Source organism: Lottia gigantea (assembly GCF_000327385.1).
Source record: "Lottia gigantea unplaced genomic scaffold LOTGIsca_4, whole genome shotgun sequence".
Lineage (NCBI taxonomy): Eukaryota > Metazoa > Mollusca > Gastropoda > Lottiidae > Lottia > Lottia gigantea.
The window spans coordinates 1,977,821-2,003,504 of record NW_008709379.1 but is presented as its reverse complement, the minus strand read 5'-3'; the positions used below and the strand labels follow the sequence as shown (position 1 = coordinate 2,003,504).

General features: G+C 30.8%; 2 protein-coding genes across 2 annotated transcripts in view; both read left to right on the top strand.

Moving 5' to 3' along the window:
- Positions 1-24,686, top strand: part of LOTGIDRAFT_105485 (hypothetical protein) — a gene marked incomplete at both ends in the record, with an annotated part of 33,568 nt that extends 8,882 nt beyond the window's left edge. Inside the window, 10 exons of the mRNA XM_009059694.1 lie at positions 4,369-4,583; positions 13,630-13,708; positions 16,073-16,172; positions 16,824-16,876; positions 20,868-21,023; positions 21,399-21,584; positions 21,852-22,012; positions 22,255-22,368; positions 24,176-24,370; positions 24,540-24,686. Coding sequence (XP_009057942.1) covers positions 4,369-4,583; positions 13,630-13,708; positions 16,073-16,172; positions 16,824-16,876; positions 20,868-21,023; positions 21,399-21,584; positions 21,852-22,012; positions 22,255-22,368; positions 24,176-24,370; positions 24,540-24,686 — 1,406 coding nt within the window. The remainder of the gene's footprint in view (positions 1-4,368; positions 4,584-13,629; positions 13,709-16,072; positions 16,173-16,823; positions 16,877-20,867; positions 21,024-21,398; positions 21,585-21,851; positions 22,013-22,254; positions 22,369-24,175; positions 24,371-24,539) is intronic.
- Positions 24,687-25,025: 339 nt separating this feature from the next.
- Positions 25,026-25,340, top strand: LOTGIDRAFT_105499 (hypothetical protein; the record flags this gene model as incomplete). The annotated part of the gene is made up of 1 exon (XM_009059693.1): positions 25,026-25,340. The coding sequence occupies one exon, from the start codon at positions 25,026-25,028 to the stop codon at positions 25,338-25,340; it is 315 nt and encodes a 104-aa protein (XP_009057941.1).
- Positions 25,341-25,684: the final 344 nt, after the last annotated feature.

Sequence of the window (25,684 nt, the reverse complement as noted above, 5' to 3'; positions counted from 1 at the left end):
CCTATAATCATAGAAAAACACTCCCATAGGCAAATTAAATTTAAACATTTACTAGGCCCTTGTGTATTTGGAAAGAGATGAGGCCGAAACATGTATATAAGTGGACCTGTAACTTTATTAAGTAAACAAATTGAAGCATGCCCTTATCTTTACCCCAAGGAATTATTCTCAAAGCAAGGATAAAGTTAAAAAAAAAAGTCAAATATTTGCAATGTAAGCATGAACTTAGCAAAAGCAGAACTGTTGAAGTCAGCATAGAAATACGGTAATAGGATGTGATTGGTTTCAGAGTATTAAATAACATGATATAATGTAGGGTATATAGCTTGATTGACAGGCTATTAGTTCCGCAGTTAAAGGAACACGATTTGGGTCAATTTGGTATAAATAGAAAAAGTAGGTAAATGCATTAAAGTAGGAAATTAGATTTATGGTACAATTATTTCTTCAAAGAAATTTTTTCTGAAAATATGCCATTTCAATACTTAATAATTAAATTGTAATTTGTTATCATTGTGAGTTGGAAGAATAACAGAATTCAGTGAAATTGATTCTTTGATTTTTTGAGATGAAAAAAAAAAAAAATATAATATGTCAATGAAAACTGTATAATTTGTTTAAAATGAACAACCTTTCATAAATGAAAGTTGTTGAATGAAATTTGATGATTTTAGCAAGTGACTCTGGTTGCAGTAAGAATATCTGGAAGGAAATCTCAATTTAATTAGTGTCTGTATAATATATATATAACTAGAGATAAGCCTGTTATAAACTTGTTAGTCTTTGATCTCAATAACTCTATCTGACTCAATAACAGGTGATTCAGTAATGAGTAGTTAACTTTATATTTTAAAGGTATACTGTATTTATTTTCTATGAAAGCTGATACATACTAATTCAGGTGTTTGACTATGTTAAAAATGCACAATTGCTAAATGCTTGGCAGTAAAGTTGAAATCTATCTTTCTTTACCAGACTTATAGTTTTTGGATTATATTCCTTTCATTTCTGTTAAAATTCTAATTCTTAGGCCTGTTTCAGATTTTCATATTCAGGTTACCATAACTGACTATTTTTGTGCCACTGTAACATTAGGTTGTAAATTTTAAAACTTTCATAGTGATAATCCATTAATCCTTGCCCAATTTTGTACCTTTTTTTTTCATTAATATTTATATTGCATGAAATTAACATTTGAATATTTTTCTTTCTATAAGGTGGTGGTGATCAGATTGGACAGTCCAATACAAATAATGGTGTTTTCGAGAATACTGATGGTTAGTACATCTTTCATATTTCTCAAGTCTTTATATCTCCAATAATTTACTAATCATAATTTTGTGTGTGTGCCACTTTATCATAAGGTTATTTTGAAATTTGGTGTCTTTCTTTTAGGAGGTGTAGATAAACCCAATAATAATAATGGTGTTTTCGAGAATACTGATGGTTAGTACATCTTTCATTTCAAATATCATCTTAGAGGGAGCTTGGTCTTATATTTCTTCTCTATTTCTGATTTTCTTGAAAAATAGTCTTCAGTCATTCTATTCTCCAATGGTTTGCTTATCAATGGGGAAGGTTTTATCTGGATATAGAGCTATATGTCTCTATCCTTCTAGTGTACTGAAATTGTTTTTATATATCACATATTTTACTTGTGGAATTACTCTGCTGAAATAATGACCATTTTGGCACCACCAATTTCAGGTCGAAAATCGAGTAATCTTAATTTATATGAAAACCGTTTCACATTGGGTAAGTCAAAGTCAGTGTTTTCAGCTTGTCCTAGTGCTAGAACTGTGCAGCATGATTTATTTTCAGCATTTTTGATCATCAAGATTATTTCAGCTCTCAGTTGGATCCAGCTAAATAGCTGTGACTATTAGAATCTGTTTGACTATATTTGTGGTGTTCTTTGCTTAATGTATTTGATTAAGAGCTGGTATTTTTGCATGTGCAAAATTTTGTGATATTTCGTGTGTGTTGGGGCTTAATGAAATTTGTTCTTTTTTGTATAGAAAAGTTGCATGTGATCTGAAATTAGCATGTATTTTGTATATAGTGTTTGACAAGGGAGAGCATTCCCAGTCATTCTACAAATACCTTCATGTAATTCACTATTCTTGTGATCAGTACTTCTTAATGAAATTAAATGAAATGGAGTTTCACATCCTACTTTTCTGCTACATGTGGGCTATAACACACAATATTATTTTCAGTAGAGTAGAGTTTTCAAAGATTTTCTAATATTATTGTTGATGTGTATTGTTCCTGACAGTCATGTCATGCATGCAGTAATGAAAGCAGACCTCTATTATTTACAACATTTGAAACTAATAGTGAAATGTTTTGACCTATGTTGAATTATCCATGTAATTTGCATTGTCTGTGACATTAATGTTAACTAATGCAGACATCTTGTATATTTTACATTGAAAAGTAACTGTGAATTGTTTTGACCTAGGTTGAATCATTGCATGTTATTAGGCCTATATCCTATAATTTTATTTACAAAGTCCTTATCACCATAGTTTTTATCTGATAAATGTTCAACATGCATGACTTGAATTGTTATTATCGCATTACAACCTTCCAAACATTCTCCGATTATTCACCGTCATTTTTCACTGCTGTCTGCTATGTGACAGGATTTAGAAATAGTTGATTATATCTTGGTATTGTTTTTAACATTTTTATTGGCTTTAGTTAATGTCTTCTGACTAGTAATTATCAAACAATTGTTGGTCTGAGTGTTGTTGATGCTGTATTTCTCACATGTCAAAAGATGTTTATTAAAACTATACAAAGGTTTAAGGACACTTATACCTTCAATTTCAATCTTGAAAAATCATGTCTGATCACACTGAAATATCTCTTATCCAATTTATGTCTTCCTTCCGTGGTTCCTGTAATTTCATATTATTTGACTAGATTATATTGAAGATATCATTTAACTGAAAAATGGAAGCTCTAGAAAAGAGTGGTGATAAGTGCTCTCAGTATCTGTAATCGGGGCAAAAGCAGCCAAAATTTGAACTGACACATCTAGGTTGATGAAATAATAAGAAAATAGATCATTTACTCTGTTAAAATCAGCATTGAGTCGTGCCATTCTACTGTGACCATACCTAGATTTATTACATCCTTCTTCTGTCTTGATGGCGACCAGAATATTTCATTATTTCAATTTATTAGAATTAAATGAAAATGTTGGTCAATTTATCAGCTTTGTATGTCAAGTTTTTCTTGTATTTATTAGTCTCGCTCTACCAGTCGGCAGTCTTATGTTTCTGGTTTTTGTTGAGCCTTGCTCTACCAGTCTTGATTAGCTTTATGTTTCTAAACTTCTTGATATTAGCCTTGATCTCCCAGTTTTGTTTTGTTTTATTATACTGGATTTCTTGATATTAGCCTTGCATTACCAGTTTTATATTTCTGGATTTCTTGTTATTTGCCTTGCCTCACCAGATTGTTTGGCTTAAAAATTCTGGACTTCTTGTTATATGCCTTGTTTTACAAGTCTCTCTATGCTTGTATCTCTTGCCTTCTGCTCATTAGTCACAATTTTCCAGTCTTGTTCTGTTTTTATGTTTTCATTTGTAAAAAATAAGTCAGATCAATGTTTTCTTGCATATCAAAAATTAATTGAACTCTATTAGACACAAAAAAACCTTGCATGCACAAATTTACGGTAATGTAAAGAGTCATGATGGCACACTTAGAATCTAGGCTTCTTTCTTTCAAATATATCTCATTCAAGATTTGGTCAAAACAAGATTGTATATTAGAGTTGCCAGAATCTGTTATGCTACTGAATCATTTGATCCTGTCGAATCTGAACTTATGATTCTATTTGCCATGACACAAGGTCAATCATATCTCTTATCATCTTTTGCTTGAAAGAATATCGTGTAGAGTAAGTCCAGAGGGCGGCCATATTTTTTTTCAGATGCCGATAAACCTAGTTAATTGAATTGGTTCTATAACAAGCAACGTAATTAAGAATTTCTTTGATTTAGGAATAGATGTCTAGATTTTCATGTAGCTCAAAGGAATTAAATGGAGAATTTTGCTTGCTTTTTGCATGGGATTTTTGTTTGTGTAATGAATCATTTTTCCAAATATGAATTATTTTATAAATAATGGTATTATGCTAGTGATGATAAGATATGTGATGTTACGGTAGATATTGTAAAGGGGCTCCTGGAGACAGTTTTACAAAAACTAAAGATGATTTTTGTGTCGTGTGATTGGTCAATTTTGGTCAAATCAGTTTCAATATCAGATCACTATATTTTTGAGTGTTTTATATCTTCGGTAAAATTTTTGCAAAAATATTTAATTGTTTATTGAATTTTTTAATTTCAGTGAAAATAATCAATGTGAGAGTTATCAGCAAGGATTCCAATCATATCACTTTAACCTGGGGTGTTCAGTTACCTAATGGTGCCAATACAGCAGTCCGTAACTACGAGGTTAAATACTTCCCTATTAACTCTGAAGGACATCATAAAATCAAGACAACAACAGAGCCCAATTTTACTCTGACTGACTTTGGCTTTGATACAGAATACTTCTTTCAAGTAAGTTTTTTTTTTTATCTTTGAGCAAGATTATTTTTTTCAGTCTAATGGACTTCTTTAGTTAGTTGATCAGTCTTATCATTCATTCATTCATTCAATTTGATATGCAACCAAAAACAGTTATTCAACTGATAACACAGAAACTCTAAACTAGGACCAAAAAGTAAAGTCTTTAATCTATTTGAGATTCCATCGAACAATTTCTTCTTATAAGTATATAAATCTTATATTGAAATTTACTGCAGAACAATCATTTATAAAATACAATTCTTCAAAGTTTTTCCTTATTTTTACACAAAAATACCTTAATCAAAACTGGACAAAATAATAAATAAGTCCCAAAAAACTGCCTGAAGTGAAAAGTAATTGTTTTAGTAAGTGCACGAAATTGTCAGTTTAAAAGTACTAGTAATGTTTAATATTTAAATATAAAGTAATAAAAACCTCATATGATTGACAGGTCTCTCTATTGATTGACAGGTATAATGTAAATATCAATTAATAGAAAAAAATCTAAATTATCAATTTTCACACATTATCTTTAATAACATGCATTTTTTATTCTAATAATCTAGATATGCATCAAGTTTTATATTGAAATTGATGATTGTTATCAATATTTTTTATAGCAGATAGCCATATTGAAGTCTAGTTATTGATCAGTATGGTTTAATAACAATATAATAACCGTGATATGATCTGATAACATCAAAACATGTTTTGCCTTATGCATTCCATTGGATATTCTTAATTCTGTGTTACAAAGAATCTAGCATACAGGCTGTATGATTTAGAGTTACTATTTGGAGTTATTTACTAATTGTTGGGTCTATTTGGGATCTATGTAGTTATTATTTGGTTGTTTATATAGAATAACCCAAATTATAGATTTTAAAGGTTACAGTCACTTGCTGATCATTTGGTGATCTGGTTAGAGTTACCAGTTGTTTTGTTGCCTATATATAGTTACTGGTAGAGTTATTAGGTATATGGTGGTCCATATAGAGTTACATTTACTGACTATCATAAATCATTATATATATAAAGCCATTAATTTTTAGATTGTTCTATTTAGAGTTACTATTATTTTATGGGTCTAAATAGAGTTACTTATTTTGTGATAGGTCTAAATAATGTGATACAGATTTATAAGGTCTATATAATGTGATATAGAGTTATAAGGTCTATATAATGTGATATAGAGTTATAAGGTCTATATAATGTGATATAGAGTTATAAGGTCTATATAATGTGATATAGAGTTATAAGGTCTATATAATGTGATATAGAGTTATAAGGTCTATATAATGTGATATAGAGTTATAAGCCTGTGAAATAACTTATTTATGAAACTATTATTATTTCTGTTGATGGATGAAATTCTGCATGATAAATTCTCTGTACATTCTACTGTCATTAATCATGGTTTGTCAAAATTCTGGCCAGCATTGTAACTACCAATCATATTTTCAGGAAACTTGGATGCCAGGGCAATTTGTCATATTGCTACAAGTTAATCTATTCTCTGATATGAATAAGTAGAAATATTACTTCAAATGACAGTGATGGATATATTTTAGCTGTTAGATGTTTGCCTAAACAGCTTGTAGAACATATTATACATACCAAAATATACTCCCACCCTGCATGAGATATGATGAATTTTAGCTCACTGGTATTCAAAATTTAGATTAATAGAAACTTTGGCTGATCTTCGGGAGAGGGCATTATTATCATTAAGTGAACTTGACACAATCTGGATTGTGAATAATACTCAATATATTTAATAAAAGAGTTAGATATTTTGGACATATTGTTTAAAAAAAAATGTATTTGAAATAAAATATTCTTATGAAATAGCAACTTGTAGCTCCCCCAATCCTTCTTTTTCACATATTCAAGTCATTTCAAATTATTTGATTCTTGTTTTTATAACTTTGTACAACTGCAATTAAAAATAATTTGACCATCATAAACATATTAAAATTTCAACAGCTCATATATAAACATGGCTAAATAGCATCATTTTGTCATGAAAATGCCTTATAGTTAATCACCATCATTTCAATTGTCAAATCATAAAGCTAAACAATAAAAAACTGGCAAGAAAAACATTAGAAAGTGATATATAAACAACCAGTAAAGTTTTCACTGTGTCATAAAATCTGGTATTTAGGATTATAGCTCTACAATTTGACACTTTCCATCCATTTCCCTACAAAACTCAGCAATTTTTCAACCCATAAAAATACTTTTAAAAGCTTCCATGACAGCTACTCTACATGATAAAACTGAGGAAATTATTTTACAATGAAATCTTTGTATATTTTCTTGACCTTTGTACTTCAATATGATAATTAAGGTTCTGCAGGAAATTTTCTGAAGTTTATAAAGTAATTTTTAGATTTTTTAAAATTTCAGATAGTATTGATCTAAAAAAATCCAGAATATTTTAGAGCGGCACAATCTAGTGGGTCCTTTAGGGTTCAAGTCCTTGCAGTAGTGTTTTCTATTTTAAGTATTGTGCTGACTTTGATGACATTTAGTCACCTGACATTGATCTATAGTCTAACAGTGTTTGTTAATCCTTTACAACTGAATCCATTTAGAATTCTCTGAGGCCTCATAACACTTTCCTTAATATATCTTATATAATATAACACCCTATTAACACCATTAGTGTTACTCTGAATTATTGCCCTTGATTTAATATTGACATGCCTAATTCCCTCCCTTTGATTGGATCTTCAATTTGAAATGACAAAACAAATGGTTGTTTCAGAGTTGTTTGGTTTGAAGGGGTATGATATTGACAGTAAAAGGTCATGGACTTTGAAGTAATTTCAGGAGTAAATATGAAATCTTTTGTCTTCTTGACTTTATTTTGAAACCAGATTAACCACAGAATTTCAAATTTTTAAACTATTTTGAATTACTTGTTGAATTGGACATCATGGGTGCATTGGTATTTTGTGTTCAGTACAACTACAATACCAATATAAGATGTCATGTAATCAATTTGACATTCAGAATTTCATACAAATGTAGACAAACTCGTAAGAAAGTAGCCGTCTTCTGAGCACAAGAGTCATTAAAAATTTACTAAAACAATGGTTTTGTACCCATCCTCACTGAGGTTTCAAGATGGAGGATGACAAAAGTTCATATTATTTCTGTAAATATTGGTGTCTTTGTATAGGGAATAATAATACATCATATTTCCTAAATGGATTTGACCGCAAACATCCATCTCTGGGGAATCTCTGGTCTTCACTTGATTAAATACTAGTGATATCAGGCCTGGCAGTCCACAGGGAGTTCCCAAGTTAACTGATTCTAACGTTAACTTATTACTAAGATTGATTTGAATGTCGATACTGCGTGAAAATTGTAACAAATGAGATCTAAGGATAAGTCTTGTAGATTTATGATGGAATATGAAGATTAACGTGTTTTATACGTAAAATATCACAGCTTAGACGAGATTTATATCTTACCAAACTCTAAATTATCTGCAACCTGAAATAGAACCTTTCAGTTGTAATGTTTATGTCATAGAATCTGACGGGAACCAATATGATAAGTCAATGCTGAATGTGACCAAGTTATCATCTGTTGAGTATAATGGGTATAGCAATTTGAAAACATTTTCTTTTCTAAAATTGTATTAAATGAATCACGTTTATTAAGCATAGAAATACAAACATTTTCACTGTTGAAATAGTTCTCAATACCTAAAGAGTAGATCAATGTAGAAATTTAAAATATTTTTTCCGAATCTGTTTGAATTATTCTATTAGTTAAGGATATTTATATGCTAATTGATGGTTTTACAAGAATAATATTATGCTTGAACTTTTTCCTAATGAGTATGGCGGTGGTGATGTCATCATTTTGTCAAAATATTGAGACTTGATCATGTATGAGAATGTCATCAAATATTTATTGCACCATAATCATATCACCAAATTGATTCTTGATAATTGGGAATTTTATACTGAAAAAAATCTCAAAGTTGTAGAATTAAAAATTATATGATAACAAAATAATCTGATGGATACATATGTCTATGATTCACAAAAAACAGTAATTCAATCCTGTTTGGATTTCTAAATTATACTATTCAAGTCAATACTTTCATTATTCTCAACTTTGTTAGAAATGGGAGTTCTGTATTCTTATGTGATCGGAAACTTTCATTCAAGTCTGCTGCATTTTCTGAAAGGCATTGGCAGGAATAATAGCCTGCAATATGATGTCATGCCTTCTAGGTATTATCTTGCCATTATTGAAAGAGTTAAAGTAATCGTGAAAAGATACAATAATAAACGAACGTCAATATTTTTGCCTCTTGGCGTCCATTTTTTTTATCAATTTATTCTTTTCAAAACAGATACAAAGATGAAATGTATTTGGTTGAATGTCATGCAATTTATATTTTGTATTGAAAGAAACTCTGAACAGTTCAATTGATCGAAATGCTCATGGCAAAGTTGTTAATTTATGATCTGGAGTAATATGAGACAATAATAGCTTCACACCGAACCATTATAGGGCCGCAGAAAATTGTTACAGTTCTGCTGTAAATGGTTATTTGAGGGATTAAATATTTCAGAAAATGACATCATAAATATCATCGGAACGTTATGAATCTCATTATGGGATATTTGTTGACGAAATTTCGAAATAATTTTCTAACCGAGTTTAGAAATCGAAACTTAATTGTTTTTAAAAGACATGAGGTAATTGATTCTATTTTTGGCATCAACATGTCAATTTAGAGTTGACCCTGACCTTTGAAAAGAAATGGATAAACTTCTTGAGATGTTATTCCAGCTGGAGGCAGCCTCTTATTGAAATTGGAAATTCTGAAGATTACATTCACTGGAAATTTGTGACTTGAATTTATGTCGGAAACCTTTTATTGCTATCACTTTTCTTTTATTAGAAATTTAAAAACATGGACAGATTCGAAATGGTGGAAGAAAGAAATTGGACGCATGTCACTGCATGCTGTAAAGATATCGTATAAAATGAATTCAGCGTAAAAAACAGACAAACATGGCAGCAAGAATTTAAATGAGAAAAGTAATTGATCTGGTGTGGAATAATATTCCTTGTCAGTTAACTGAATTACGTTGTTTAGTCAAAGTGTTAAGATATGGTGGACTTGTCGATAGTCTAACTGCATGATGCACTCACATAAATAACACAGCTTAACTAATTGATATTTTAAAATGGCTGTCTTCATGTTACAATCTTCTCTAATAAATTTCTAGAATGGTTGTTTGTAATGGAGATTAGTCTATCAAAATTTTCTATTGGCTTCTATTTTGACGAATTTTTTTAAGAAATAGGTCTACTGTCCTTAGAACTAGGATTTCTGGTCATGGACTTTCAATTCCACACACCTTATAGGCCAATGAAGTGGACGGTGCCAAGTGATGTCACAATGCTAACACCATACACTTTCTTTATAATTTGACGTTTATAGTATGGCCTATATTCTGTTGTATTTCCTGACTTTCTGCTGATACGATTAAATTTTGATATTTCTCAATTATAGATATATTTAATATTCAATAAAGAAATATACCATGTGGTTGCAGGAGGCAATGTTGTAGGCTGAAAATAAAATATGCAATTCCAAAGGATTGTTTTGGAGGAATCTGATATTCCACTTTAATACATGATATTGAAAGCAGGATGTGTGTCAGTCTGATTAACAGAGCAAGTGTCTTAAACCAGGAAACAAACTAGTCAAGCAAGGATGAAACATGATCAGTTTTTGTGGCTTCGCTCTATTAATAACAAGAAGGACCCTATCTATTCTCGCATTAACCTATTCATTCCTGTTTAGAATCGTCTTCCTTGAAAGAAGAGGCGTATGGTAGGTTGATAGCTTGTATTAAATTATAGAGCAACTGATAATATTTATGAAAGAAGTGACTGATAACAATGAAAAGAGGGCCTTTTTATGTTACAAGGTGTGCTGGTTAAAGATCCCTCGAAGAGTTGGTAACAGAAAAATGTAGTAAATAAGTTCCTAATTGGATTCTGCAAGCCAGTGCCCAATTTCAATTCCTCAATCTGGAGCAAAAAGGATGAAAAACATAGAATTTCATTTTTATGTAGATAAAGTCTTGTACATGTACAGGGCAAAATTGTTGAAGTCTTTGAATTTGACTTAAATTGAAATTAAAGGCTTAACTTGGCCATCTTTTGAAGTAATCAACTTGTCCAATTGATAAAAAATCATTTATAGTGTTACCAGCAGTGATAAATCCAAATCACTTATTGGACCTATGGACTATTTATCTTTTTCTTAACCTGGGAATCTGTCATTTACAAACTCGTAAAAATAAAGTTTATGTTCTTCTAGTAGTGAGTCATTGTATAAGATGATAAAAAAAGCAGGTTAATTCAGGAAAGTCACCATTAACGATGGCTAAAACCAGATGCTTGGTTACGATTGAACAACACAGCGCGTTCAATAAGAGAATTAGCATATTAAAGTCTATAAATTATCGCAAACTGTCAAACTTTTATTGGAATAAGAAAAAAAATTGATTAGGAAGGAAAATTTGTTATAGCTGAATGTTGGGAGAATTTGAATGAAGTTGTCAAGAGGTGTTGGAAATTTGAAGTGTTTGCAATGATTTATGAGTAATTTTATTGTTCCTTAAACACATTTTATTTACACGTTGACCATATGCTATGATTTATTTAGCACAATGATACATATTGATGTATGAATATTCCACATGACATGGATTGTTTCTATTTTTAGCTTCAGCTGTTTTGAAAGTCAAAAATGGTTGATGTTTAACTTTTCAGTTTGAAAACAACAAATGCATGATAGTTTTTGTTCCTGCTTTATGTATATATTTTTAAAACTAAGAATCTTAAAGAATTGAAAAAGAAATTGATGAATATACAACACAGTTTACTCTCAAGTTAAAGAAATGGTCAATTTGAAGCCAAGTTGAAAAATTTTATAAAAAGAAAAGAAAAGAAGCAAGGTCATTTTAGTTGAAGTTCTAACTTATTGAATGCACCATGTTAGTCATTGAACATTGAATAATAAATATGTTGACATTTCCAACTGATAGGTTAATAGAATAGGTGTCAATAGAATTCTCTTTAACTACCTTGATATCATCATCAATTTCTGACCTTTGACCCCATTTAATGAATCAGACGTCAATTTTTTAGGTGTAATAATGAGATTTGGATCTTATCTTATTCTCGTTAAATTTCTTGATGCAGTTTGACAAGTATAGATTCTATTCCAAAATGGGATTTTACTTGCAGCTGTTGTACGTTTCTTAGTAAGACACATAAAAATAAGATTTGGATAAAAATTATTTCTTACAAAAGTGCAAACTCAATATGAAAATGGACGCTTACTAACTGAAAGTACTTGCAGATTTGAATAGACACTGTAATTTCAGTGAACTTTTTTTGTTTCCAATCAGTTCTAGTTTCCCAGCGGCTCTCACATTGTCATATGACTTAGTGCATTAACAGTAATTGAATAAATTCAAGTCTCACTGCAAGTCCAAGCTTCAATACCTAGCAGTCAATTGATAACTTTTCAACTTGAAGACATTTTGTGATATTGGAAAGTAGAAATCAAGGAATAGTAATTTAGCTTGGTGATTCATTGCAAATCTCATTTATCATACGACTAACAATATAACAACATTCAGTTGTCAACGGTTACAATAGATACTTGTAGTTTCTTACAACTTGTCGTTTTCTTAACAGCTTAGAATCAATTCACGTTTTCAACGTTTCCGATTACTCCAGCTAGAAATATGGTGTTTCAAGTTCCATTTCCATATCAATATGCAATTTCTATAGAATTTCAGGAGAAAAGATACTTGTAAATCGCATATCGAATTGCACGTTGATTAAGAATTCTGTTTTCTGTTTTCTTAATGAGTTAATAGTGGCTTAGACTACACTTTTTGCATTATGAATTTTTTGGATGTATAATTGGAATAATTAGATTGAATTAACAAACGATTAGATTTTTTGATAGTTATGTTAGGTTTTGTTATATATGGCATTCCTACTGATAATTACTTCCTCTCTTCAGCAATTTGAATTCATATAGCATTCGGGTCAAATAATAGATAAAAATTTTCTGTTTTGGAATTTCTAAATGAGTTTCATTAATAGTGGCTTACAGATAATTCTACTTGACTTTTGTTTATGACTTAACAACAAGTTCAGATGCATTATTGATTGACATATATTGAATTTTTAATTGAAAAGCAAAAGCAGAAATAATGCAGTATTAAAAGTATGTTCTTTATGATTCAATTCAATACTATTTCAATCTGATAAAAATTGTTTTAAACCTTTTTAAAATGCTATAAATCAGATGGAAACAGCAAATATAAAGTAAAAGTAGGATTTAAAAGTATTATTAACGACTCGGAAACAAGGACAGTGTTTTGGTACAAGTCAATATTACAAACTAATAGATTAATGCTAGGGCTAATCAAGTTAAATGTATTTTACTCTCTCACGATATTCTTACACCGACACAACTACATTGAAATACGCAAAATTACACTCTAGCTTTTAACGCAGGTTTTAGCATTCTACAACAAGGCTTTTAAAAGACTATAAGACTTAATCAAAATGCATTTCCAGTGCTGTTTTACTTTAGTCCACAAAGTCTTGTTGACTAGGCTAGCTTTAAAAGCTTAGTGAATATGGAGAATGATCAAGGTCTGAAGTGCCTTCCACTCTTTACAGCTTCCCTTAATCACTGTACATCCTAATAATTATATTCAACAAAATCTCTTGAATGAATAAATGATTGAAAGGATGAATGAATGAATGAATGAATGAATGAATGAATGAATGAATGAATAATTGCATTCAAAATGAATGTATGAAACAAGGAAAGAATGGGCACATTCAATCTCAGCCCAGTATATATAAAATGAAATCACATAGTGTAGGCCTAAGCAGTTTAATATTGGTTAATTACAATGAGATTTTAATATGTGTGGTTTTATCTTTTCAGGTTCGTGGATATACTGACAAGGGATGGGGAGTATATAGTGATCCCCTACCAGTTTCTACTGGCAACAAGGGCGAATATGGTAAGCATATCTTCCTGTAGTTAGACCTTTTTGGCCTCTTTTAGTACAAAGTACCAAACCAAACCACGTTATTGTATTACTCACAGGAAGGTCATATAATTAGGGGACTGAACAGTCATGTTACTCAAAGAACAAGCATCAACCTCCAGAGTAGATTCACAATGAAACAATTGGCTTTGTCTAAACAAAAACACATTGTTTAAAGAATATGTAATACTTCAAAAATATTACATTACTATTGATTGAATTAAGTTATGATTTAAAGTTCAAAAGCTACTGAAATTTCTAGAGAAAGTTGCACTTACATAATAAGATCCAAAGTTCAGCAAAATAAAAAGAGAAATAGTTATAATTCAGATTCTTTCATATCAAACTTTCTTAACCTTAATTTCTCAAAAGCCTGCAGGGAATTAATTGAATTGTTTGTACGTTTTCCTCATAGACTTAAACAACTCAAATTTCCACAGTTTCTGACAATTTTTTCAAGTATTCATTTCATTTTATCGTGATTGTCTACACGTTCAATTTCTCGAAGCACGAAAACAGCGTCATTTATTTCATATCAAAAATATTGATTACTCATAAAAACAAATTTCTTGGAAATTCTTCTCCAAAATTAATTACAATATTCCTGAAAATGGTCGTACTTAGCGCTTAATCAAAACTCAATATCTATATTGGTTGAGACTGTCAAACGTTTAAGATATAAATATTCCAGTTTCCTACAAGGACTGCGTATAGTATATCATGGAAATTGATCAATATACTCTTACAGCTTTATTTATATTAATCTAAAGAAGCGTGTTATAGTATATCATGCAATTTGATCGATACACTATTTGCTTGTATTTGTCTGATGATCTCTTTAGGTTTAATTAACCACATCCAATTGGAAATGAGTTTGTCAGTTTTCTATGGCGCTGAAACTCCTCATGTAAAATTCCTGGAACAACTAATTAATGTTTTCTGCCAGCCTTTCTCAGTTTCGAGTGTCCCTCTTCTCTCTGCCAATTATTACTACTACAAATTTCGCTGAATGAGAAGAAAATACAGTAGAAATTGATTCTCTTTGAGGGGAATATATGGTCTATTTATTGATGAGTTATTCAGTTTGACAGTAATTCGGAAATTCACATAGTCAGATAGAAATTGAAACCCTTACTACAATACTTAACTTCAATACTCACTTTTTGTTTACTGATATATTGTAAGAAAGTTAAACAAAGATGTTTGTGCACATTTAGTTTTGATTCAAAATACAAACATGAGCAATCCATTTCTATTTGATGAAGAATGATAGTAATTGAAACTACAGTATCAAACAATAATATATACGAAAAATAACAAAAATTCTCACTGTTAAAATAGTACTCAATACATCAATTGTAGAGTGATATAGAAATACCACTGTTAAAATAGTGCTCAATACATCAATTGTAGAGTGATATAGAAATACCACTGTTAAAATAGTGCTCAATACATCAATTGTAGAGTGATATAGAAATACCACTGTTAAAATAGTGCTCAATACATCAATTGTAGAGTGATATAGAAATACCACTGTTAAAATAGTGCTCAATACATCAATTGTAGAGTGATATAGAAATACCACTGTTAAAATAGTGCTCAATACATCAATTATAGAGTGAAATAGAAATACCACTGTTAAAATAGTGCTCAATTCATCAATTGCAGAGATATGTAGAAATACCACTGTTAAAATAGTACTTAATACATCAATTGTAGAGTGATATAGAAATACCACTGTTAAAATAGTGCTCAATACATCAATTGCAGAGATATGTAGAAATACCACTGTTAAAATAGTGCTCAATACATCAATTGTAGTTAAGATAGTGGTTAATACATCAATTGTAGAGTGATATATAAATACCACTGTTAAAATAGTGCTCAATACATCAATTGTAGAGTGATATAGAAATACCACTGTTAAGATAGTGCTCAATACATCAATTGTAGAGAGATATAGAAATACCACTGTTAAGATAGTGCTCAATACATCAATTATAGAGTGATATAGAAATACCACTGTTAAGATAGTGCTCAATACATCAATTGTAGAGTGATATAGAAATACCACTGTTAAGATAGTGCTCAATACATCAATTGTAGAGTGATATAGAAATATTAAAACAGAACTTTAAAGCACATCTTGAAAGCTGAAAATATTATCAAGTCATGTAACTGAGCATAAGATATAAAAATGTTCCGACTTGCATATCCGGAAACAGTCTGAAAGATGTTGAGTGTTGAGTCAATATCAACAAGTCTATAAATAGTAATTTGACATTTACCAACAGTTCTTTATTTACATAAACATTTCATATTTTACAGTGAATAAAGAATTAAAAGATCCCCCTATTGGAATAATCGCAGGATCAATTGTAGCTGTGATACTATGTATGGCCATAGCAACCATCATGATTATTATTCTCCTCCGAAGGTAAGAAATCTCGTTAAGTTGCGTCTGCTCTCATGTCCGTTGCAGAAGTGGAGGCAGAAATTGATTTAGAATGATGTTCTGGCGTAGAATTTTATTGCTGTCTTGACATCTTCATTACTCTAACTTGTATATTTTAAACGTGACTTGAATATTAATACGCTTAGATTACTACGATAAATAAAAGTAGTCCCATGTTATTAGTGACTGTGTTAGATTCCGAGATCAATTGATTTGGTATTCAACTCAGCTTTATTTTGATGTATGTTCATGTTCTGGCAAATCGTCCTTTCAATAGATTTCCTACCCATGAATTATGTTGTATGTTTTCTATTGGAATTCTAAATCGAAGTAATTGCCCGTTTTGAAAAGATTTCACGATGATAATTTTACATAAGATGTCTGATTTAATTATTAGATGTCTTATTTGATTATTAGATGTCTTATCCAATTATCAAAATAGAAGTGTGTTTATTCAGATCAGTTTTGTTTCCTTATTTTTGGTCCAATGCTACATGTATCCTGTTGGTCCAATGCTACATGTATCCTGTTGGTTCAATGCTACTTGAATTATGTTACATACTACATGTATCCTGTTGGTCCAATGCCACCAGTCCTTTACTGTGTATGTAACTAATTGATGTCTATTTTCAGGAATCGTCAGAATTGTAATGAAAAGAAAGAATGTGATACACCGTATGGACATGGTAAGTTTACTACTTTTTATATCAAAATATTTTCATTATTCTATTTCTTCATTGAATCTGCATGGTGAGTTGGTGATAGTCTTCAAATCATAGTTTTATATATAGTTTCTCACTATTGTTCATTAGGGTTGAAAAGATAAGGTTCTTCCTTCCTCCTTATTGTGTTGTTCTTGGTTTACTGACGTCTGTGTCCCTTTGAACACCTTTTTAAAATATCTCTGTTGTTAATAATGAACCCCACATTATTAGTAAATATGAGTGGTTTTTGGCTGTCATTGTGATATGCTTTTTTGATTTTATATTTCTTATTACAACCTTTGGCTTTTGTTCTGTTTACTAATATGTGCACCTTTTTAGACTTTTTTTTGCTTATGACTTTTGACTTTTGAAAATGGTTTATCTGAAGTTTATAATAAATAGAATTATTATTTTAATAGAAATATTATTAGATCACAGGCACCAGTGTCCAGCAGTGATGATTTCATGCTTTAAAATCTTTTTATCAGATTTGTTAAATATTGGCCATAAATATAATGTAATTGTCATAAAGCTTGTGTCTGATACATCATAGTTAATTGAAAATTGATAAACAAAGACATAGTTAATGACCTGAAATGAGTTTTTATTCAAATCAGAAATAGATATGACAATTTATGATAAAATTGATGTGTTTTAGATAGAATTAGATCATAAAGTGTGTTATGATTAAGGTTTAAGTCGTTTTTTTTTGTCATGAAAATCTCTGGTTTTCAAACCAGATGGTAGTTTGATGACAATTTGATTAACTTTATTATAATGAGAACATATCAAATTTATACTTTTCAATTTTGAGTTATTCATTAGTCTATTACTGGTCATGTTTTCAACAGAAAAGAGAAATATTGGTAAAGTTTTTGAATTTTTACTGAAAGGGACTTTGTCATAGTTGTAGTCTGCAGTGGAACATGAAAGATATTTTGAAAGTAAACTGTTCTAATGGAAAGTTATTGTCCTGTTTTAGAAAGTAAACTTGTCTAATGGAAAGTTATTGTCATGTCTTTGGGTTGACCAGGAGCTGATGGTGATTCATTAACCATTGTTTTATTGTTCACAAGCAAAAGATATTCAAATCAACCGAAGCAAGAACACTAGAGTCAACAATCGGAATTTTTAATCTTTTCACCCAAAATACTCCCTTTTCAGTTTTTTGTCAGTTCTTAATTAATCTCATCTGTTGGCCTAAATGTCCACATAGAGAGTTTTATTGTTCTGAAAAATGACGTTAAATTTTTCTGACAGATTAGAAATTGTCGTTATCTGATGAAATCTTAAGACAATTGAATAGAACATTGCATCAATTGTGATGGTTATTATAAGAAGTTGTCAGTTTGTCTTGGTGTAAATTGTGTCCCCCCTGACATGGCATTGTTTAAATTTGTTCTTATTAATATTCGTAACGACGCTGTTTTTAATGTCTCTCTCCTATCTTGGTTAATCCTGCATGTAATTCATTCTACCATATTATATGATTTATCTCCCCTATCGGGACACTCGCCTCACCCGATCTTTGTCACATCATATTCCTTTCTCATAACCACCCCTTGTTTTATGTGTTTGTACATCTTTTTCACTCCATGCTAACAATTCATTCTCATTGTCCCGCCATACTAACACTAGCACTAATCACTGTGTTTTGTCTTTCACTCCACCATCATTAATCTTCGTCTTTTAACCATCTCTAACCGAGTCCTGACAAGGAGACAACAAATTTTATGCGAGGCAATTAACTCGCTAGCTAATTAGTCATTTTGATGGCCTTTTTTACAACTTAATAAATTCCTTTCTTTGGAAATTAGAAAAAGTACATGTTAATAAGGCTTGTCAAAAACATCAATAAAAAACAACAAAACAATCAGTAGTTGATCACCGCCATCTTTGATCTCTTTGTTCTTAATGAGATATTTTAATGTTTTAACTCCGGGCGTAAATCAAATCATAGTGACAATGAAAACTATCATGAGATGGATCAATTTTAAAAAAGATAAATTCTCAAAGATAAACTTCATGAAACAACAGCATTGAAAACTTGGTAAATTATTTGCAAGTTGATATACATATACCATGTTTTGAAGAATAGATATCTTTAGGTACCCTCTGTTTTACTAATCATTCTTCCTTTTATAACTATAATATCTTGGTTTCACTCAAATATTACACAGACCATTATCTTTTTCATCAAGTTTTTGATTTTTTCTACTTCAAACAATAAAGGGTACATTTTTATTAAGATTTTGGCTAAGGAGATGCTATGGGTATTGTCCAATTTCATTATTAAGCATAATTTGTTATAGAAATGTACCATTTATTTGATAATGCTTTATTAATTGTTGTGCATACCATACCATAGATCATGCTTGTTGTGCTTACTTGATAAATATTAGCTCAATATATGATTACCATGACAACTAAAATATATTAAACTTTCAAAAAATGTGACAAAAATTTCTGATTTCAATCTAAAAGTATACATTCAGATCTTTACAAGTAAATCTTTACAAGAAATGTGTAACAAGGCAGAACATTATTGAACACCTTTGTTGTGAATATTTAATATAATTTGGGATGTCATAAAGTCAGCTGACATGCCATTTGACATGTCAGTTAAGACGTAATGCCAGTTACAGTGACAATAATGCTGTTACATGTCTGTTTTGATTAATCTAAACTTGACAAAATATTCAGAGAGAAATTAAATATTATTACCGTTTTATTTTTGATTAAGGAAATCAGGAAGATTCAGTCACAGGATTTGAGTCTGTAGAATTTCAAATAATAATTGTACGTGAAATGTTGACTTAAAGAAAATAACTAGGAGAAAACTGAATGATAAAGAAAGAAAAATTGGCGTTAATTTCGTTAGCTAAATTATTATTTGCTTTCTAAATTGACTTTGAAGAATCATTACTATTTGAGCTCATTTGAAGACTCTTCAGTTGTAAATTGGAGGTTTGAAAAGAACAATGCCTCATTTAATTTGCGTCCTTTGACCTGATTTTGGCAGGGTCAGACGCAATTTTATGTTTCTGGAATTTTAACAAAATGAGACAATAATCCTACTAATTCGTGGTGGTGTCATTTTCTGCAAATTATTGTGGTTAAAATGCACAAGTTGAATATTGAGCTAAAATTTAGAATTTTTTATTGTGATTTTTTTTATTGCTTTGCTTTCATCTGCTTTATTTTATTTTCTCTCCAGTTCTACACTATCCCCAGTTGGAACCTCATATCAATGGTGGGTGTAAGTATCATTGCTTTATTCATTCATTCATTTTATTCATCCTCTCTTTTTATCTTCCCCTCCTTTTCCTATTGTTTTCTCTTGTCCTTTCCTTCTTTTCATCTTTTAAATTTTCATGTTTTTATCCAAATTGATTTTATTCATCTGTTCTCTTCATTATCAACCTTCTTTCATGTTTTAAATTTCCTCCTCCCAATCATAATCATCTATTTTTTTAGTGAAATCTTATCAATTTATCTATTTTTTTTGTTATTGCTACCTACATATCTGTATCTATTTATCACCCACTCTATTTCATGTTAAAAATTCATGTTCCTTTGTTTTTGCCTCCATTCCCTATATTCTCACCATTTCATGTTGCTTTTTACAATTCAGTTATATAAAACACCATCTGGTTGCTTAGTCATTTCATTTTGTTGCTTTATGGCACATGGGAGAGACAACATGGAAACAGCAGAATTATCATTGATCAAAACTAAGATATCCTAACTGAGGAATTTCTAATACATGTTGTTTGATTGGTTAAATATCATCACTTTATTGGCCAATGGGAATGATTCAGTTATGATATATATTTTTTGTTGATATATCTTACTGAACATATTTTTCAGAATGACACAGTCATAGGAATTAAGCTATTTATAGTAACACAGGATATACCAAAGCATCTATTTATGGAATTTATTACTTATTATATTGCATTTTCTATTTCAGTGACGATGCCACTGTTTCCATCTCCTGGTTCCATCCACAGTTCTGTCAGAACCTATATAGATCCACATACCTATGAAGATCCTAACCAAGCTGTCCGAGAATTTACCAGAGAAATTGATATTTCCCATATAACGATTGAATCTGTTCTTGGTGGAGGTAGGTCTTTAGACTTTCTTATTCCAACTTGGGAGAAGTTAAATATAGAGTAACTTGAAGGTCAACTGAGTCCAATAGTTCTAGTTTTTTAACCAAATAAAGAAATAAACACAACTTTAATTGCACCAGGCAAATAACAAAAACTAACCATATATGAAATATGATCTGATTTTATACTACCCATTTGGACAATTTAGCCTGAATTTTTTAGTATACTTTTTTTGGCTCCATGATTAACCCAGTTACGTAAAACTTCCAAGAGTTTTAGGGCAAAGCATGTCAGTTGACGATACCTTAAAACACCTTGAAATGTTATGCTTTTTAAAGACACTACTATAGTGAATTATATGACTGAATCTAAAATTATACTTGCAGGTGAGTTTGGTGATGTTTGTAAAGGTAAATTAAGAGTTCCAGGACGACCAGAGATGACTGTTGCCATTAAAACATTGAAACCTGGTGCCACAGAGAAAAACAGACTGGATTTCTTAACTGAAGCCAGCATCATGGGTCAGTTTGATGATCCTAATGTTATTTTCCTGGAAGGTGTCATTACCAAAAGTAAGTCTTGGAAACTTTATATTATAAATTGAATAAATCATATCAATTAGACAAAAGTTTATCTTGGGCTTTAAACATACCTTTTGGATACAGAATTTATCTTCACGATAACTGGTTTGAAAGTGGATGTTAATGAGCATATGAGCATTATTATGGTTTTTAGGCCAAAACTGAAATCTAACTTCACTTCTTCTTTGAAAAATGTTTCAGTTGAAAGGCACAACCCCCCAAATTGTTGAAATACAGGTTTATTTTTTCCTTTTTCAGATAATCCGATAATGATTGTAACAGAATTTATGGCCAATGGATCTCTGGATACCTTCTTGAGAAACAATGATGGTAAATTTACTGTGATCCAATTGGTTGGAATGATGCGTGGAATTTCCTCTGGTATGAAATATCTGTCTGAAATGGGCTATGTACACAGGGTAAGTAGACAATATATTGTACAGTGTACAGACAATCTGTAGAATCGTACATCATTATTCAGTACCAATAGATTTCCCTTATGTGTTTGAGCACTATAACATTCTATGTGTTTCAAATTTCGACAATGAAATGTGGAATTTCTTTAGATAAGGGATGTGCTCAATTATTTTTTCCCAGCTATACATGAAGCATGCTTGATCATAATATCAAACTAATTTATTGAAATTTCTGTGTTTTTCAGGATCTAGCGGCAAGAAATATTCTAGTGAATGAGAGTTTGGTGTGTAAAGTTGCAGATTTTGGTCTATCAAGAGAAATAGAAACAGACAATACTGATGGTGCTTATACAACTAAGGTATGGCTTCAAAATAATTACTTTCCTTTCTTCTGCCTTTTCAACCTGGAATATTAATGACAGGAGATGTCATTTCTGGATATCTTAAAACTATAGTTTCAGAATAATCTCTTTTGTACTATAGCAAGGTATTGTTGAACAAAAATATGTATACACTTCCAAAGAGCAATCGATTTGTTTTGAGGTGGATTTAATTTCTTAAGGGAAACTTGTGATCATGATTTTGATTGTGCACAAGTGCCAGTATCTTTGCCTGATTAAGTAAGGTTCTTGGTCATCCAATGCGGTACCTATGACTTAGAAACTGTTTTGAGTCGGTTATTATTCTCACTAACTGTGATTTACACTAACCTTTCCCCTATGATATTGTCACTTGCTTTTCTCGTTATAAATTGGATGACCAAAACCTTGCCAGAACATAACAAATTTATCTGAAATCTTCTTCATTTTACTCTCTATAACTCATTATTCTATATCCTGCAACTGCTTTCTTGACAACTAGAGGTTGCATGGAAAAAAGAACAATGTTTCAAACAGCACAAGAACACGATTCTCAATAATCCCTATTTCAAGTGCAAAAACAAAATCTTGAAACTTTATTTGACATGATATTAATGATTTTGGGTAGTTTCTACTGTCTGTTACTAATCATTTGAAGTGAATCCTGTATGTTGATCTCCAGTTGTCAAGAACTCAGTTCTATCTCTGATCTTGGTTGTAGTTAGTTATTATTTAGCATGATTAATATATTGATAATCCTTCGATAATCTCTAAATTAATAACCTTAATTAATATGTAATTCGTTAGAACAAAAATAATTTTCAAATGATTAAAGGTAATGTATTTTGATCTGGAAAAATTAAACATTGACCATTGGGATCTAGGGTATATTAAGTGTATATTGAAGGTATGCAGGCCTTCGATATTCATGAATATTTTTTGTAAATTTTGACTTGAGGAAGCGTTCATACTTGTCAGTCATGACTACCAAATTTAGATAACACACATATTTAATTGATTGTTTAAAAGAAAAAGGGAGGGGGGAATGGCAGGGGTCTTAAACAAGGGATGAGGGTTAGTTAAAATAAGGTAAGACGTTGGTAGTATAAAATCAATGAAATAAACAACTCTACAGGGTAAGTATTGAAAACATGCATCAAGAAATTCTGTTTAAATATCTGTATGACTTAGATAATGTTTGATACCTATTTGCTACTAGCATGACATCTAAAGTTAAAGCTTTTGAAGTGCGTCATGCAAGCCAATAAAATCTAACTCTGATATACGCAAAACATAGGCAGCATGTTTATACTATTGCATGTTTGCTGACTGAACTTTTATTTTCCCTGAGGTATTGGTTCCTAGCATGCTTTCCCTGTTTGTTTATCAGTAGATTCCTGTAGTGTATTTTATGCAATAATTTAGCTCTCTTAACAAACACTTATAGTTAGCTCCCTTAGCAAGTGTGTATATTCCCAGTGCGGTGCTAATAGTGTTAAGGGTCTTGTAATGTAGCTTCATCAGTGGAATGAATCCTTGGAATTTAGATCGGCATTTAACAAAACATTCTTTTAAGCTTTTTCTTTATAGATGCTTTTTCTTTATATTTTAATCTGTTTCATTCTTTCCTTCATTCCTTGCTTTCATCCATCCACTATCTATCTATCTATCTATCCATCCACTATCTATCTATCTATCTATTCTAATAATCTATTTTAAAAATATTAATACACAAATTATAGTAAGAAAATGTGCATATTTAGGTTATATTTGAAAATAATTGAAAACCATTTTCTATTTTTTCCAGGGAGGAAAGATACCAGTGAGATGGACTGCCCCAGAAGCCATTGCATACAGGAAGTTCACATCATCATCAGACGTCTGGAGTTATGGTGTTGTCATGTGGGAGATAATGTCATATGGTGAGCGGCCATATTGGAATTGGTCCAATCAAGATGTCATTAAAGCAGTTGAAAAGGGATACAGACTTCCTCCACCTATGGTATGTTAAATTTGGAAAAATGCCGGATATCACAGAAAACAATTCAGTTAACCAAAAATATTGTCTGAAGCATGACAAAATCGGGTACAATAAATGTATAATAGTGAACTCCTCAAGTGAGAAAGCATGGCCTTCTTCTTTAAATATTGAATATCGTTTATTTTTATAGGACTGTCCTGAAGCCACACATCAGCTAATGTTAGATTGCTGGCAGAGAGAAAGATCACATCGACCAAAATTCTTTCATATCGTAAAAACATTAGATAAACTAATCAGAGCACCAGAACTGCTGAGAAAGATGGCAAAACCAAGGTAAGAAATTAGTCTGTAAGAAATATATAAAAATCTATTTCTAGACCAAATTCAGTCATCTGAGAGCAGATGTTAACATGGAATCAACCATCCTTTAGCAGATCTTAGATCAACTGGCTCATAGTTTCATCAGATACATGAAAGGTTGAATGGGAGAATGGAATAGTTGCAGAGTTCTAGAAACTTTTTATTTGTGGTTCAACCCTTCATTCATTAATCTATATTAAGGTTAATGAGCAGAAAAGTTAGATGTGAAGTTTGCTTCCAAATGATTGTATAATAAATTGCATGATCCACACATATTCATGTATATGACAACCTCGTTGAAATGTAAAACATGAGCATGATTGTTTCAGAAATTTATTTAAAACTCTTTGTTTATTTCAGGCCACACAATTTCATTGACCCAAATATTCCTGATATGACCCAGTTTACAAGTGTTGAAGAATGGTTAATTTCTATCAAAATGGAACGTTATATAGACAATTTCATACATGCTAACTATTTCACCATGGACCAAATATCACGTATCACCGTCAAAGACTTAATTAATCTCGGCATAAACCTTGTTGGACACCAGAAAAAAATTATGAATAGCATTCAAACTTTACGTGCCCAGATTGCAGGCACCCAAATGTCTGAAGGTTTCCTTGTATAGTTGTTAACTGTGATTAGTTGATTTTTCCTATTGACGTGTTTGATTGGCCAATATCATAGTTCGTAAATTAAACTGTGATTGGTCAACCTTAATCATGTGATACACAATTCCAAAGGTCATATTATATAGTGTAGTGTCCTTAGTTCTGATCCTACAATAACAGACTGCTCATCCAATAATATCGTTCCTTACAACAACTCAATTCATCAGAATAATGAAACAGAGTGTCTGATTGGTTGAATTGTATATCTATTTATAGATTTAGTTCAGAGTATTCTATTGGTTGATAAACTATTGTGGACAATATAGTTGTGATTGATATGTTCGCGAGAAAACGTTTATAC